This window comes from Phalacrocorax aristotelis, chromosome 2, assembly GCF_949628215.1.
Source record: "Phalacrocorax aristotelis chromosome 2, bGulAri2.1, whole genome shotgun sequence".
Classification (NCBI taxonomy): Eukaryota; Metazoa; Chordata; class Aves; order Suliformes; family Phalacrocoracidae; genus Phalacrocorax; species Phalacrocorax aristotelis.
The window spans coordinates 26,020,297-26,038,252 of NC_134277.1; the positions used below are offsets into that span (position 1 = coordinate 26,020,297).

General features: G+C 39.1%; 1 protein-coding gene and 1 long non-coding RNA gene across 9 annotated transcripts in view; one reads left to right on the forward strand and one right to left on the reverse strand.

Moving 5' to 3' along the window:
* Positions 1–220: 220 nt before the first annotated feature.
* LOC142052560 (uncharacterized) lies at positions 221–612 on the reverse strand. Its single transcript, XR_012658888.1, has 2 exons — positions 528–612; positions 221–345 (listed from the first exon to the last, which is right to left on the reverse strand). It is a non-coding gene; the product is annotated as an uncharacterized LOC142052560 (long non-coding RNA).
* A 461-nt stretch (positions 613–1,073) lies between these two features.
* AKAP9 (A-kinase anchoring protein 9) overlaps positions 1,074–17,956 on the forward strand; it is a 120,814-nt gene continuing 103,931 nt past the window's right edge. For all 8 annotated transcript variants that reach the window (XM_075082806.1, XM_075082808.1, XM_075082807.1 and 5 more), the window contains exons 1-2: positions 1,074–1,163; positions 1,316–1,368. In XM_075082806.1, coding sequence (XP_074938907.1) covers positions 1,321–1,368 — 48 coding nt within the window. In that variant the 5' untranslated portion in view covers positions 1,074–1,163; positions 1,316–1,320. The remainder of the gene's footprint in view (positions 1,164–1,315; positions 1,369–17,956) is intronic.

Below are 17,956 nucleotides of genomic sequence, written 5' to 3' on the forward strand. Positions count from 1 at the left end.
CGGGTGTGGAAGTCTGCTGCTAGAAGTCCCACTATTTTTTGTCTTGGTCCTGGTCAGTAATACTGTGCAAATAATGTTTTCTTTTGGCTTTTTTTTTTGTTGTTGTTTTTTTTGTTTTGGGCGTTTCTGGCTTTGCTGGAAAATTCAGAGAAGGAAAAATGTATACTAAATGGATTGTGGTAAAAAGTTTTTGCATGTAATTAAGCAGAATGATTACAAATGCAGAACAAGGAATCTGTTTATTCACATGCAGCTGTTACACACTAATGAGAAACGGGTTGCCAGGAATGTGTAAGCCGGTGCCATCCATTGCACCACCACAAACGGAAACGACTTCAGGGACAACTGAAAGAAAAAGCACGTCATGACTATGTAATACAAATGTGCTATTAGCCTTGCAAGGCACACATTTAGTAGGCAATATTAAGTAACCCCAACATATTGCTTTGTATTGAATGCTGAAGTATAGAAATTGTATTAGCATTTAATTACCACATGCCATATCCCCCGTTGTGATTTTAACACACCTATTTCAACTCCTCTGGAATGTGTATTAATTTAAGGGGGCGGGGGGGCTACACATCCTTTGTTGTCATCCTTACATCGCCTGCGACACACGCTCAATTTCCAAGCTCTAGATCGACGCTATAGGAAGCTCGCAATTTAGTGAGCCGCACGTAGGAGCGAGAAAATACTTGGAAAATCAAAACCGTCAAAATTAGCGTTGAGAGGTTGGATTTGCGAGAAGGCAGCAGGCTCACAAAACTCAGGTATTGTCTGCTCACACCTTCGTATCGAAGCAACAGCAAATTACAGGCGCCTTTCGGCGGCAGCTCTTTTGTGGGAAGGCGAAGCCCCCCGCCCCTCCGCCCGCCGGAGGCGCGGGCCGGGGAGGGGTCTGTGCCCGCCTGTCCCGCCGTGCTCCCCCTCCGCGGCGGCCGTGCCCGCCGGTGCCTGCTCGCCGCTCGGCCCGGAGGGGTGCAGCCCCGCTCCGCCGGAGTGGCCGTGGGGCGGGCAGGGGCGGCGGGGCTCGGCGGGCAGGCGGGACCGGTGGCAGGAGGAGGAGCGGGCGGCCCCAACGTCACTTTCCCCGGCCGCGTGTTTACGTGGGATGAAGATGGCGGCGCCGGTGGCCCTGCCACGGCAGCTGTCGTCGCTGTGAGGTGGGACGGGACGGGACAGGACAGCGATCGTGCGCGCCCCGGCGGAAGGGGGGGGGGGGAGGGGGAGGGGAGGGGAGGGGGCGGGAGGGGAGGGGAGGGGGCGGGATGGGCCCCGCCTCCCGCCGCCGGTAACGCTCTGCTCTCCTGCACAGACGCCATGGAGGACGAGGAGCGGCTGAAGAAGCTGGAGGCTGGCAAAGCCAAGGTGGGAGGCGGCGGCGCGGCGGGGAGGTTGAGGGGTGATGGTCGCCGGGGCCGGGCGGCAGCGGGGGGCTCGGCTCGGGGCCTTGCCGCGAACAAAGCCGCGGGCGGAGGAGGCGCTTTGTGCCGCCCTCTCTGCGCGCCCCGGGGCCCCCCGCTGGCCTCGGGGCGGCGCGGCGCCGGGCGGGCGGCCTTCCTCGGCCGGGCCGCGGGTATGGGTGTAGGTGGCCGGCCGGTGGCAGCGGGCCCCGCGCGCCACAGGTGCCCGCGGCAGGGCCGGGCGGTCTCCCGCTGCGGGGCCCGCGGCGCTGGCGGGAGGGGGAGGACAGCTAACGCCTTACCGCGTCGCACCCGGGGCACGAATTCCGTTTGCCTCTTAAGCCTGGGAAGCTCCCTGTAAACCTTTAAGGAAGTTTATAATGCCGACAGCTGCTCCGCAGTGTGGCACTAATGCCGTGAGAGAGCCTCAGGGGGCGGAGGATTAAAGATGTCTCCAGTGATGCGGAGAGGTGCCTTTACCAGCTGCCTGGAGACGCCGGGTACTCCGTGAGCCATCTGTGGGACCTGGCCGTGGGACCTGGCCGCTGGCAGCCCTCCGTGTCCGCGCACCCGTGTTCGGCCGCCACCGCCTCGTGGGCTGTCAGGCGGCTCAGGCGGTGCCCTGCGGGCTTATCGCAGTGTTAATCAGGGAGTTTATAATTTTACTCTTTAAGCATGGCTCAGTACGCACTGGCTGCAAAGCGCTTCGCCCTCTGGGCAACAGGCTGAGGTTACCACACTCTGGGAGGACCTCTTTTTTACTTCAAAGAAAGCTTTGGTGTGGTCATTGAGATAATTGATGATATTTGTAGGGAAACAAGATAAAATTAGTGCTTTGACATTACATATCCTCTGGTTCCTTCCAGCAGTCATTACCAAATGATAAGAGTTTAGCAGTTTGTAAGCCAGTCATTTGTGCTAAAGATGCACATGTTGCTTGGCAGGAGGAGCTAGTAGTACAGGCAACAAGAAGACAAACTAAAGATGAAACAAAACAAGAATAAAACATCACCACTGCCTTGTTTATGTGGTCTACGGAAAAGAGAATGCAGTTCAGCTGTGAAGTATTGAATAGGTACTTTGCTGGATTAGACAAAAACTTTGTAATTCAGTATGTTTCTGTTTCTTTTGAGAGAGCATTCAAAATGTACATAGATGGAGCTGTATGTTTATACAGGAAAACCTGTTCTTAAATGCTTAGAGCAAGATTGGTGTTTACCCGGCGTTATGCAGTATGATTAACAGGCACTGGGACAGATCAGGTACTGGTGGCATTACACTACGTCACACCCAGGTTGGCTAATGCTTTTGCAGGAAATTAGAAAGGAGTTTGCAAAGAAAATAGTTGAAGTAGATTTGTCAGTATTATAAATCACAATGAAGAATTTATCAAGAGAATTTATATTTTTCTGGCCATGTTGGCCTGGGATTAACACAGAAAACTAATGACAATTACTGAAAAGTGAAACAAAACCCAGGATTCCAGCAGGGATTCAATGGCTTACTTCTTACTTTGAGAAAAGACATGTACACACTTTACTAATTTATTTTGCATTTTAGGAGCACTGTCATAACTCTCACCCTTCTTCTGGTCTTTTCTGACTAAAACCTAATGATGTTCTTGTAAATAAGGATTCACCTGAAGACTTCATATTCTATGCTTTTAAACATCCCTTGTGGTTTACATCATTATAACTCTTTAAAGCTACATGTGATTTACATGGGAAGGGACTGTAAAAGCAGTGTTTTTTCAGAATTTTCATTGGTGTTCTATGTACTGTTTACCTTTTTTTTTTAAATATGTGAATGATGTAATTAAATGTGGTATACTGTGGGGACTAGATCACAGTTTTCCAGTGGCAAGTGTCAGTGATAAAGGCAGAAAAGAAGAAAATGTATTATCAGAGAATAGAAGCAGGAGCTGCTCCTGCAGCTGCTTTTTTTAATTTTTCAAGGATACAGGCACATTCTCAGTACCACGATCAGTATGGCTCCTAAAATTGCTTGGCTCCAATGAATATTTTCTGAAAACCATAACAGCAAGCATCCAAAAAAAATGTTGAGCCTAACCCACTGAATGTTGTTTAAATAAAATAGCTTGAAAAGTGTATTAAAGTATGTGTTGTTACTGTGCTAAAAGCACAGGTATTGCTGTACTGCAGATACTGTGATGTATCTGCCTGAAATTATAAATTTTCAATGAAAATAAGATGTTACATAAACTGCATGATGAATGTCGGCAATTGGGAGTCTGGTAAAACAGTCTAGTAGATGCCATAGAGGTGGCTAGTACACTGCTAAAAGTAGAGTTGTTATTTGAAATTGGGACTTAGATTCTTGTTTGTTTTGTTGTGGGGTGTTTTTCTCAAAAAGTAGGTAGCTAACTACTGCCCAATATCAGGTTTTGGTAAAGCAATCATTGGGTTGTTTTCTGATTATAAAGTTGAGTAGGCGAGCTGTGGAGTTTGGTTTTGTGTGAATTTTTCTGTAGTGGAACTTTGTTTTTCTTTATGCTTAATGTCTTAAGACACTGTCACCCCACATAGATCTTTTACAGAGAAGTATATTACAAATAGATTTTCTGAAACAGAAATTTCTTTTCAGTCCTCCTTTATTATTACTGGAAATAAGAAGCTGCATTGTGAGTCTTACCTTGATCGAAAGGTGCTAAGGGTACTCAAACCTGGCAGAATGGGACTCAGTGTGAACACACAGCCTTCGCCAGTACATCATTTGAGATGGAATAAAAAGGTATTGATAGAAGCTCACCAACTTTCCTGTGTACCTGCTGACTTTTGGAGACTACATCAAGTCTTTGTTATGAAGCAGTTGCACCATATGTTGCTGCACTGTCTGTTACAAACCCATCAAGGAAAGGGAGGCACAAACTTAAACTCAGTAAATTACGTGCTCCTTTTTCCAGACCTATAGTCATTAATTTGCCTTTGCCAAAAGGTAAATGTGCTGGATATTAACCCAGCCTCTATAAATGTCTGTCTCCCTTACCAATTAAAATGGTCTCTCTGTGCCTTTATAGAATTCCCTTCTCCCCAAACAAGAAATTTCTTCATCTTAGACCCCAATCTGATTATGGTAGAGGAAGAAAAGTGTCAAAAAACCTAGTTAAGGGAAATGGAGTTGACTGTGATGGAAGGTAGAAAGCAAAAGATGTGTGCCAGCAACAGAAGTATATATGTATGTTCCTAAGTTGATGAGTGCCCCCAAACACAGTGCATTTAGAAATCAATCAGATATGTTATGTGCCTTGCTGAAGAGATTCTAGAATATTGTTGATGGGCTGAGATGGTGTACCTATACCTAGTCTTACAAAAGACTAGAGGGGATAGTGATTGAAGATCTTTGTGTGATATTTATATACACACATACTACGTGTGCATGTCTCTATGCGTTGGTTTGCTCAGAAATCTCATCTAACATTACAGTGGATACTACTTATGGTAGTTGGGTTTGTTAATTTTATGTATTTATTTAACAGCTTAGTAGGTGGCTTGTGTTATTAGGATGTTGTGCTATTTTGATCAGCTTTCAAAACTCTACAGAGTAGTTTGCTAGCTTCCGAAGAAAAACATCTGAGGACTCAGATTCTTTTGTGAAAAAATGGCTAAGTATTTTGGTAAAGGTTTTGAAATTTTAAAAAACATTTTGATTTAATTTATACATACATATAGGAAATGCACAGCTATTGTAACTGGTAAAATTAAGCGATATGAAACTATTAATAGCAAGTTTTATAGAATGATCCATTTTACAGTACTGAAACTTTATTTGCAAAGTATTTAAATATGTGTGTTGCTCCTGTTTAAATTTGTATTGAGGAAAAGCACATTCCCTAGCTGGATGCTTTTTTTTTTTTTTGGTGTGGGAGGGTTTTGGATGGTGAGGGAAAGACACTAATTTACTTTGTAAATTCTCTCAGGTTGGTGTAGGATTTGTAGGATTTCAGGTCTAATGTCAGAAATACGTAATTTAATATTCTGATTTTCAAAGGTTCTATGTGTGTTTGTAATACGTTCTTGTTGAGGTGTTTGAAGAAATCTTGTAATCGTTGAAGAACCTTAAGAAATTAGGGAACTGGTTTAGTTAAACACTTGGACACATAATCAGCAGTGTGACTGCTTTTGATCTATAGCAGAGAATCGCTGAGCAGACGAACGGTGAAGTTGGTTTGGGAAGCTCTAATGGCACTCAGTGGACAAGTATTACAGGTTGTTGTATAAGTAACTTGACAAGTTATCTTCACAAATTGAATAGTAAAAAGAAGTAATTGCGTATTTTGTCTTCTAGTCATGCATGTGTGTATTTCAGGTGGCTGCAAATGAAAATGATATGTGTTCTTAAAATAACATTGTCCAAGAGTCTGAGAATGTTTGCTGTTTGCATTTTTATGTCTTACTCATTTGAGGAGAAAAAAAGATTTTACTTCATCATCTCTGGCCTCTTTGGACTGAGAAGCTTTGGATTTCTCAAGAAAAGCTGTTGATCAGGTTTTTTAAATGAAAGATTGAAGCAGAGTGTGGAATAATTATGTGCAACAGTGATTAAAGCTCTAATTTAAAACCCCCAGAAGAATTGGACATACAGATTGTGTTCGTAAAACACAGTCCTTTTAAAGTCCCTGTAATTCACCTGAAGAGGAAAAAAGTGCAGTATTTCAGTGATTATTAAGTTTTAAATCACAGAAGACAAATTAAATATATTTAAACCTTATATTTCATTAAAGAGCTGGTGTACTAACACATCTTCTTTTGCTTTCAGGTGTAGACTGTTCATTTTGTTTATCCTCTGCCTGCCTCAAGTAACTTGAACAAAAATAATTAAACAGAATCCTGGAAGCAAGAATTTCCTTTCCAGTCTGCATTTTCTTACTCTGCTTTTCTGTTAAAATAAGAAGTCTTATTCAGGCATATCACAAAGTGCTAATTTCCTTATAAAGCCCTAGTCATTGCTGTCACTTCATAAAGTATGGTGGAAAGCAGCTTTATGGGCTTGAAGTTCACAGAATGAGAATGATGCTGAGCTATGTCTCTATTTAAAGATGCTGTGTGCCTATTAATGGACAAGAGAAGAAGCAACTAGAGGGGAGTCTAGCCTAACTCTCAAGAGTCTCCTGGAAAGGTGTGCGTGAGCTTTGGCTCATCAGATGTTAATGGAAACTGACTAGTCTTTTTGTTTATAATGAAGTAGGAGCGTGCAGTGGAACTGTGAAAAGATGCTATAATGAAGTGGGCTTTAAGACAGTTTACTTGAAGGGAGCCCTTTTTCTTACACATGAAGATCCTCACAATCCTAATACCTAATTCCTAGGCATTCCTCTTCTGTATTGCTAAGCCATTTTTTTTTCCCAGGTCCTTCTGAACTTGTGGGGTTTTTGGCTTCTCTTGTCTTACAGGCTTCAGTCCACTCCCTCTCCTTTGCATCTGTCAATTCTAAACGCAGGTGGTAGGAGGTATGGGGAATTGCCCGTGTGTGTTTTGATTATGAACATGAGTAAGCTTCAGAGCTGTTTTTTGTCTTGCAGAGAAAATCACAGGTTCAAAGACTGAATGTTACCCTGGAGAGAAAACGTGGTTTTAAAACCCTTTGAGTAAAAGTAGACAGGGCAGAAATTGAGTAGAAATAAGAGAGAAACAAAAAGCAAGGTGTTCACCTCACTGTGCATGCTTTTATTTTTGTTCAAAACAGTGGATATCTCTGCATTTTATCGTATATAGAACTTTTTTCTATATCAGAGATGTAAATATATTTTATCCATATAGTTTATTGCTTCTGGGGTGATAGATAAGCTCGGATGCGTGATCAAATAGGAAGGTAATCTTTGAAACCATTTTCAAGGCACATTCTGTTTCTAATAGCAGAAAAATTGTGATGACTAGCTTAAATGTTGAGGGTATTGGTATACCTTAATTATTCTCTTGAGGATAATAGAACTACTCACTCTTTACAGTTTTCTCAGTGTTCCTTTTTCCTTTAAAGAGAAAGAAAGTTTAATTTTCCCATTGTGCTCAAGTTTCTTCTGGACTTTATTGGGACCTTGTAAAAAAAATACTTGAATAGAAATGTAGGATTTCAACTCACTTTTCAGCTGGCACTACTAGAACTCTTCCTATTTCTAAGTGTGTTCTCTATTTTTCTTCTATTTGCTGGTTTTGATCTCCATTTCTCTCATTCAAGAGATCTGTTCTTTCTTTTGATATGAGGCTTTATTTGTTTTAAAAGTTATTGACGATATACCTGTTTATTCAAAGCTCTCAAGTAGCTGTCTGCTTTACAGTAGTGATGCAAGGTAGAATGAGCTTAAACTAGTACTTGCTTTCTTCTGAGCATGCAGATAAATAACACTTCAAAATAACCTTTGTTCTCTAGCCAGTTTAGAGAAAATTGGTCTTTAGACCAGGATGGCCAGTGAACTGCACAAAAATAGGGATATAAGACAACACAGTATTGTTGGTAGCACTAGGAAAGCAAGAAATTGCATTGTAAAAACACAATTTAAAATGTTTTCTTGCTGCTCCATGTGTAAAGGGAAGGAATTACAGAAAAGAAAGCACAAAGTTGCTCTTTGCCTAGATTCAAGAGTTTCTTCATTTTAGCACGAGTCCCTTTCTCACTTCTACGGTCTGCTTTCCAAATACTTATTTTCTTAGTATGGGTGTTGCAATAGCGAAACATAGGTGACTCTGACATTTGATTCCCTCAGTTATAACAGTGTCTAGCCAAGTTTGTTTGTACTGATGTGGAAATACGTATGATCTCCACCACAAATTCTTTCTAAAGTACTTCCAGTAAAGTGTCTTCAGTACTCCAAGGAAAGCAGATTGTACCTCTTGGCATATGTAGGTGTTACCAGAAAATCCTGTAATTTTTTTTTCCTCCAGGAAATAGTCAAACGAGTAGGTGCTTTTAAATATTGATGTACAGAGATATTAACTGTAGAATAGTATATGGTTACTGTAGCATCTTAGTGTTTGGAATAATGAAAAATCTGATGAAAATGAGGACAGAAGGAAAAAGGCTGCTGAAGTAGGTCCAACTTTGTTGTTCTGCCTTATATTGCAAAATAAGACTACTAACACAATTGTTGAGAATCCTAATTTAGGGGCTGAAAGATCTGTCTTAAACATCTGCCCCACAGCTAGAGATTTCAATATATTGCTATGTATTTGTTTCAAAATCATTTTGTTACTGATACCAGCTAATGTAACACTTGAATTTGCAAAGACATGTTGATAAATGTACTGCAGTTCATTGAAATGCATCTCATAATTGCAGTATTTTGACTGCTATGCTGAAACATAAAGTAAATAGATGTTGAAATTTATGATGATGAGACACTTGTATGTTGACTGCAAAACGCTGGCGTGCCATATTGTGTTGATGGTTCTGGTGTTCCTGTTTCTCGAAAGAAATGTTAATCTGCATTTTCACATTATTTCTTGAGAAGCCAACATTTTATATTATAAACTACCTTTTCTACAACTAGTGGAGAAAAGGCAGAAGAATGGGTAAAAATGTTAAGATTTCTTAGAATTCTTAGTTTCTTGGCAGTATGGAGTCAGTCTTCCTGCTTCCCCCTCTTCTGAGAAGGAACCCCAACGAGCTTCCCCATAGAAGAAATTTGGTAGTTGTCAGCTGGACAAAAGAATGTGATAGTCTGGAAACCAAACACTAAGCTTAGGAAAGTGGGGGAGTGATCAAATCACACTTAAAACAACCCTAAGTTGTAGCATCATCACAAAACAAAGAAGAGGTAGTCTCTTGGACCATGGTTCTAAATCTCAAAACACAAAGAAATTTTAAGACTCTCCACAATTGGAGATGATAATTTAAAAGAGAATGCTTACCATTTTGGTGGTATTTCCAGGGGAAAGCATAGATTTGATGAAAACTAATGCCATGGCAAAATTACAGCGTACCTCTAAAGCTATGATCCTGAGCTGCAGAGCCAAGAGTTGAAGAGGCAGAGTAGATGGGGTTCTGGGACTGAGTATATTTCTGTGCAAATACTGATAAGAGAGGGTGTTACAGAGAATAGCCAGAGTAAGTTGCATAGGAGTTTACTCAAATCTGGCTTCCCTGCTAGGCTGTGATTTAACAGAGTGGTTATCCCTTAATCTTGATTTTGTTTTCTGAAGTTTTTCTTGTCATTAAACTCTTATTTCTCTCTGAAGAAACCTGAAGAAACCAAAACAAGGGGAAAAATATTTAAATCTTCTTAAATCCGTTTATATCGTCTGAGGTAGCTGATTTAACGTTAGTACCATACATTGAAAATATATATTTTCAATTAAAAGGTGTATATAGGAGAAATACCTCACTATTACAGATAATGCTCCATAACAATACAAGAAAACCTGTTTTGATGTGTTTAGTAGTAGATTGTGCTAGCCAGTGTAGTTTGCTTTGTTTAAAGAGATAATGAAAATCCTGATACAAGACTCCGCGAAGGGGGATGTGTTTCCTAGATTTTCTTCATTATTTGGAATATATTCCCAAGTTCGATTTTACTTTTATTTAAAAAATAAAGTGAAGGCCTAAGCAAGTCTGGAATTTTGTGAACAATATCAGCATCTTTGTGCGCTTGCTTTTCGCTTGTGATTCAGCAGCATGTAAAAAATAAGAGAAGCCTGTCAAAATAATACAAGCCTGTCAAGTTGTGCACACCAAGCATGAAATTCATGCAGTTGGTTCTTTCCTTATGTCTGCTCTGCTCCTCACAGAGCTGTTTCTCACAAAGCTACTGAGTTTGGGGGTTTTATTCTCACTCTGTCCGTTCAGTGCCAGACATGCCACATGGTATGAATTAATGTAAAAATAATATAAACAGGGTGGGATGGTGGCGAAGCACAACTGAGTTGGACTTGTTTTAAAGTATTTTACAGTTTATTAGAACAAATAATCAAACCTAAAAACATTTTTTTAGATTAAAATTTAAAGTTTTGTTCAGTTTCTACACAGAGTTGGAGAACAGAGGTGGCCAGGATGCCTACAAGTAATCTTCCTAAAAATGTATTTCAGTTCTCCAGACTACAGATCTCATCATCTGTGAACAGATTGCCTTTGACAACTGGGTGGAAGTCATCACAACACTTGTATTTATTAACAAGCTATTTATTAACGGACTATTAGTCCCTGCTTAGCTTGAACAGAATTTAAACTGTTGATCTGTATCTGAAAAGCTGATTGTCTTCTTGCCGAAGATGTAACCTCTCAGATTCTGTATCAATTCCATGGCACTTGCCAACTTGAAAAAACTGATAATCTTGTGCTGGTTATTAATAAAGCCTTATTTAGACATAGTCTGTTCATTCTGAAGGTGCCTTTTTCTTTCAGACTTATTAGTTAATGAGCAAAACTATTCTGATCTTACTGTGCATTATTCCCTTCCTTTATATATTCTCTCTACCTTTTAAAGCTTCCCCCCCCCCGTTGATTTTTGATCTTTAAATGTCTCTGACATAGATACATTTATATTAAAGAGGACAGTGTGAAGTGGAGGAGAAAAAAATCCTAGATGTATTCTACATAAATAAAACTAAAATGGTTTACAGCAGAGTAAAGGTTTTGCTACTATAAATTCTTTTTTCTCTTAGGAGGAAAAAGGTTATATTTACATGGATCAGGGTAATATAAGCAGTACATAGACACTCAAAGTAGTTGAGTGCTTTTTCTAACATCCACATAATAGTCTCTTCAGTGCTTTTCAGCCAACTTCTAATAAACTCTTCTCACTCATTTAGTATTCAGACTAAATGTTTCAGTGCAGGAGGAAAGAAAAATATGCATTGCTGTGACTTGTAGGAGTCCTGCTGATGAGGAGAAACACACAGTGGGCTGCAGCCCCTTTTTTGCAGCATCAACACACACTAGAAATGGCAAATGCTTCTGTGATTTGAGTTTTCCTGCATTAGCTACGTAAAGAAGTCTGGACAAGCCTTTTCAGATACAGATTCTCTCCATAGGTTTCATTAGGTGTCCAATATTGCTGCATCTTTAAAGCCCTGTACTCTAGAAATGGTAGTCTTTTAAGTAAGTTAATTGGAATTTGCAGTTGACTATTTTTGGTGTGTTGTGGAAGAACGAGCTATGTGAGCTGGAGTGGAGTATTGATTAGGATCCCACAGGAAGGAGCAGTTGCCTGGCTGTAATTTTCTTTAGGCATGTCGGGATTTTTCTTGTAGGATTCTAACCAGTATTCCTGATTTTGAGAAACAGCTGTTTACCCCCAACCCTGGCCCCCTGGAAGCTACGTTGATGTTTGATAATACACCAAAACCAAGGCTGTAGTCATCAGTAAGACTCTGCTTATGCTTATTAGGGAGTCTTGAAAGACTGGCAAAGATTGCTCTTTGAAAGAAACAGACTTGTCTAAATGAATTGTCAACATTAAGGTCCTTGGGGATCTGCACAGCCATTAATATGAGAGCACCTTTAGGTAACAGGGCTGATTCATTACAGAACTTCTTGCTGAAAGTCAGTGCAGTGTTACTATTTTTTAACAGTTTGATATGGATATGGTCTTAAAAGCAAACTAAAGACTTGGTCTAGGTAGAATCATCATTTTGTGGTTGCAACTGAATAAAGAATTGTTCTTAGTATTATTTTTGTTTTAATGACTTACTGTCAAAGTAGGTAGTGTTTCAGGGGCCTGTGTCACCCAGTATTTTCATTATTAACAGTGGAAAGAATGCATGGCTATATGCAGACAGTACTAAACTGAAGTTGGTGCCAAATGCAATGAAGAGGCTTAGAATTCAAAATGATCTTGACAAATGATCTAGTACAAAAGGACATGGAAGCAATACTCAAGGCTTTCTTTGCCTGTTTAGTGATACAGACTGTCCTTGGGCTTCCCAGGTCCTTGAGTCTAATGGCAGAACTGGAGGGAGTGAAGCATTTTCCACAGGTCAAGCTGGGGACCACTTAAGCAAATTTTATGTACACAAATTTATGGGACTGAGTGTGATGTATCCAAGTGTCCTGCAGGACCTGGCTGATATTGTTACAAGGCTATTCCCTTGCTCATCTTTGAAAAGTCATTGTGATTAGGAGATTCCTGATGAGCAGGGGAAAAAAGCAAAAAGACCCATCTTCAGGAAGGGTGAGTAGAAGGATCTGAGGATCTATAGGAAGGTCAGCCTGGCTGTGGTCTCTGGGAAGATTATGGAACAGATCCTCTTGGAAGCCTGTGCTCAGGCACGTGAAGGGTAAGAACACGATTGAAATTTATCAAGGGCAAATTAATTGTTCTCTGTTATCAGCTGAGTGGCTCAGAATGGTGGATATGGTTTACCTTGACTAGGAAGGCATTTGATGTGATCTATTGGAGGCTATTTGTAACCAAGCTGGAGGTAGTTGGTTTGGATAGGTGGACTGCAAGGTGGGTAGAAAATTACTTGGACTGCTATGTTCAGAGTGCTGATGCAAAGTCCAGCTGGTGGCCAGTAGTGTTCCTTGGATGTTGAAGCTGTGGCCAGTACTGTTTGATGTTTTTATTAACAACCTGGAGAATAGGAGGGAGCATGCCTTCAGCAAGTTCATGCATGATACCAAGTTAGGGAGAGCAGTTAATGAATTGAAGCATAGGGCTTCTTTTCAGAGACCTTGACAGTCTGGAGAAATGAGCTGACAGAAAACTCATGAAACCACAGCAAGAAGACAGCAGAGAAAAGTTCACATCCTTTCCAGTGGCAGAAAAGAGGAATTTCAAGTTTCTATTTCATTGCTGGGGTGTAACAATAGTCTACAGGACCTTTCAGCAACTAAAATCTAACTTTAAGCCAGGAAGGGATCCTGCATTTAACAGCAGTGGTCAGCTCTGTTGTTTGGGGGTCCTCCTTCTCTCCCAGGGTATGCAACTATAAACTGAAGAACAGGCAGCTGAGGAACATAATAAAAATTTTGGTTTGGACAATCCCTTTGATGACTGGCAGGGAGATTGATAAAAATGGAGAAGCACACAGTGTTTGTATGCAGTGCTCTCCTTTCAACTTAAGATCATCATTTATATTCCTGCAGTGCCTCATCTAGTTTTCTACACACCTTCCAATTCACAGTGAATGAGAAGGTAGTTCTACTAATGACAGTCTCTCAGTACAGTCTGAGCGCTGATTACATAAGGGCAAAACTGATTTCTACCCGCAATCCCAATTTTGGAATATTTTTGTTTTTCATGGGCTCTTTAAGCTGGACTGTGCTTTTCTAGTGTGGTCAGCTTGGGTAGGTAATACTATTGGGTTTTACTTAAGATAAGAATAACCTGAGGTTGTTATCTTTTAGCATGATAGTTGTTATCCCAGGATAATGGGCTGATGTGGTCAAATCTTTCCATGCTCTCCAGAATAAGTCTGCGTTTTTGGGTATTGCCTTCATCCACTGATGGTGGGGAAGAACACTTTTTGATTTGGGCTATCATGTCCATGTAGCTGTATCTGTGTGTGGAAAATTGCTTTCAAGTATTTTATTAGGAACCTACTCAAATTCGTGTATGGTGAAAGTAAATTTATTCTGGTGATTTTTTCCCCAGATGAAAACATAAACATAATAGTGTTCTGCTTATAGTTATTTCATACATAAATGCATCTAAAACAGAATAGAAGTCAGTCTGGTAATACTTAAATCTATTGCAAGTAATTTGTATTTAGAATCCTATTATTAGAAATATGAAAATCATTACTTCTTGAAGCTTTATATTTTCTGTTTTTATAGTTTAATGTTAAAAGATCAATCTTTATAAAAATGTAAAATGTCAACTTTAACTTCTAAACACGTAAGACAATAAGTGGAAGAAAGTGTCTATGTTACAAATATAAACTTGCAGGTTGCCAGTAATTTGATCGACAAGCACTGCGTGGAGATACTGGCAACTGTTGCTTTTGCATACTTTTGTATTTTTGTAGTTGGATCTTAACTGGCAGGCACAGATGGCCATAGATTATGATTTTTGTATAGTTCTGAATTAGAGAAAACATTTATATGGTGTTTTAAATTGCATTGTCTAAATATCACGTTAACTACTCTGTATGGGTTTTGATTTTAGTTGCTAAGTTATAGTATGGGATTTTTTGAACCAACTATTTTAATATTTTGTTAATAATATGAAAGGTTTCTGTTAAGTACTCAATGTTATTTTGTGGTGGTAGCAACTTTTAAAAGTTTTTCCTGAAAAAAAAATATATATCATATATGTATCATATTTGACACTATCAGGCCTTTTTCTTGCTGATAATGAAGAATGCTCTACCACAAAGTCAGAATTGGTTGTTTCAGTGGTGCTTCATGAAGTATTTGGGACTGCTCTAACCCAGAGTTTAAAAGGATTTTATAGAAACCCTGTGAACTGCTGTTTGAATGATCAGGCTTGTTCTGCTCATTCCAGGAAGTTCAGTGTACTATATAACTTTTTTTAATCAGGATTCTAGCAAAATTGAGGACTAAAATCAGTTTTTCAGGATGTTAATACATAGCTTTTATTGCTATATATACTTGGTAGTCTCTAGAAGCTTACAGAAGGGCTAGGAGAATTGGAAGGCAGTAAGAATCTGAAGATTATAGAAACTTTTTTGTAGTAGTATATTTAGCTAATTTATGTAAAGTCAGTGTACTGTTTCTCTATGAGTTTAACTATACAAGATACTGTGACTTTAGGGGTCTGTAGTATAAAAACATAGCTCCTGTTTTGCTAAATGAAACTAGCTCTCTCAGGGATAAATTGCAGTTATGTGTGGTTAATAAGGAGAAAAGTGGTAATTGAGGAGAATAATTACTAAATACGGGACATGAAAATAAATTTTTCTTTTACCAGAAGGAAGCTTTGCTCTTTCCTTCTATTATTACGGAAATTTAGATTGGAGTTTAGCCTTACTTTGGGCTCAAGGAGAAGGTAGACTCACTTTTTCTCTGCCTCGTGGTATTAGGAATGTTTTCCTAAGGTTATTTTTTGGGGAAGAAGGGTAGCATGTAAAGAAAATTACTGAACAAGACAGAGATTTATTAACTTCTTGGGTGCCTGTAGTATTTAATGACATGGTTTCATTGCTATTTAGACTATTCCTATTCTGGAAGACATTTCTTTTGACTTGAATATTTCTTTAAGACCTAAATATAGTGGAATAAGCATGCTTAATGCTTAACGCTGTTACTGTATTGAAGTTGTTTTCTGAAAATAAATTGTTAACCTGAAAGAACAGCAAGGGATTAATTAAATGAGTCTCCAGCTGTTGATTTAACTATATATAGTTAAATAGCTGATATAACTATATGCTTGTTAAAGAACAGGTGCTAAACCAGTTGCTTTAAGAAGAAATAAAGTGAAGTAACTACCTAAGCAACACTCAGATTGTTAGTAATTTTTTTTTTTCAATGATACAGAAGGCAGCATACTTACTGACATGTGTCTGGTGACTCTGCTGCTTCCAAAAAAATTCAAGTTCTGAATAGATTGATGATTTAATGCCTATATTTGACCACTAAGTTGCTACTGTGCCATAAAACAAGTTTTCCTTTGAAGCCCAGCTGAAGCTTGTTATCTGTGAAATGTCCATTACTTCTTTCTTGTGGTGTATGGTATTCACCTGTATGCTTTGTTTAAATACTTCATGAACAGTTCACAATGAATTATGGTTCTGTAGGTAAGAATGAGTAAAATTGATCCTTGTAATTCACTTGAGTGCACTGGGTTTATAGAAATCAACTGAAGTAAATGTAAAGCCTGGCATTATAAATTCTTTGAATCAAACACAGTATTGAAAGAAAAACCAGATACAAAATTGAAACCTAGTATATAATTTTAATGCTTAAGTAGCAGGGGGAGTATCTCATTTGCCTTCTGTTCAGGAGGGGGCTGTATGTGCGTTCTACTTCCAGAAGACAACTTGGTTCACAAGGCTGATTTCATCTAGAGTTGACTGGGGAAAAAAGTACTTAAAATCCTAACCAAATTTGTAATAGTACAATCTTATAAAATATGTAAATGCTGAAGCTTGCTGAAGAGTTCATCTTTATGAAATATTCTACTAACTGTGGCTTTCAGTCTAATGATTTTCTGCTAAGTGTATTTTATAGGCATTACTTTAATCTGTCCCAGTGGCTTTAAGGTGTGGTATCTTTTGCAAGTCCCAGGCCTTTTTTTGTTTTACCTTTATCTTCATGTGATTGAGTTTATTGAACAGAGGCTGTGTCTTGATTGCTTTGTATCTCCTAGGCCAGTAGGGAATACGCAGCAATCTGATTTCCATTCAGTCGGTGTCACGTGTAGCCTAATTTAGTCTGCTACATGCCACCAGTGGTTTAGTTTTATTAGTTTTTGTTACATTCTAACACAATGTCTGAGAACTTAAAATTTTGACAAATTTACATTAAGATGAGAGGTATCATCTAGTTATACATCTAAGGCCATGATAGGTAAGGATGTTTCACCTTTTGGAGCTCAAAAGTGTTATTTATTTTTTTCTGTCTGTCATAGCATTTACCACTTACTGTTCAGCTGCTAAGTATTACTAAGATATAATTATTTTGTATCTTGATTTAAATCACCAAATATCAAATTGTCTGTTCACTTCCTAGAGCCTGTCTTTTGGTCATGTCAGCAAAAAGTATCACATCCTGTGTTTTCGTTCAGTAGGAAAGCGATACTTAAATCATATTGTAGGCTCTCATATGCACTTTTAAAACAACACCTTTTTAGTTAATAGAACCTCATCTACACTTACATCTTGTTTAGTGTCCTGCGCGTTAGTGAGCTTCTGTCCTTACACGGATGCCAAAGCTGAAGTTGCTGATATTGCCTCATGTGGATACCAAAACACTCCAGAGAATTGGGTCTGGCTGGGGAGTAACTTACTAGTGGTTAGCACATATTATTAAATTGCTGAGGTCTAGTGGATTTGCCTGTAGTCATAAATGTGGTGGCATGTAGAAAATATTTGCGATGTTACAGCCTAGTAAGTGAATTTTTATGACTCTCTTGAAGATTATGACAACACTTAAGGTTGATTAGTGCCCGAGCAGAATTCTCAAGGGTTGTGAGATAAAAAGTTCATATGTTCTAATGAACAGTACTATAACTGTATGGAAAGCAACTAATCTTCATATTGGGATTCATTTTCAAGAACAAATTAATACATAAACCCATCTGCTAGGTGCAAATTTTCAAAACACTTTCATGAGATGTGAAGAGGTGCATGGCAAAGCAGTGAAATTTTCTAGTTCAAAAAGTTGAAGAAAATAGTATGACTTGTTAAAAACTAGCAGTTTAGCAAATCAAGTAGTAAAACTTTTTTTTCCCTCATTCTTTCATAACGATAAAATGTAATGGAAACATTTGTGTCTCTTTTGTTTAAATTTATATAATGAAATTTTAGCTCTGACCTGGAATTTACTGGCTTTGGCAAGCTGGATGATTTTAGAAAGGCTAAGGGGGGAGAGGGGGAAAGAAAGAATGCAGGTCAGATGCTTTTTGCACCCTCTGTATTAGCAGAGGCAGTTACACAGCATTCAGTACAAGAAGGATGAAGTCAAAAAGTAGATAGGAGCAA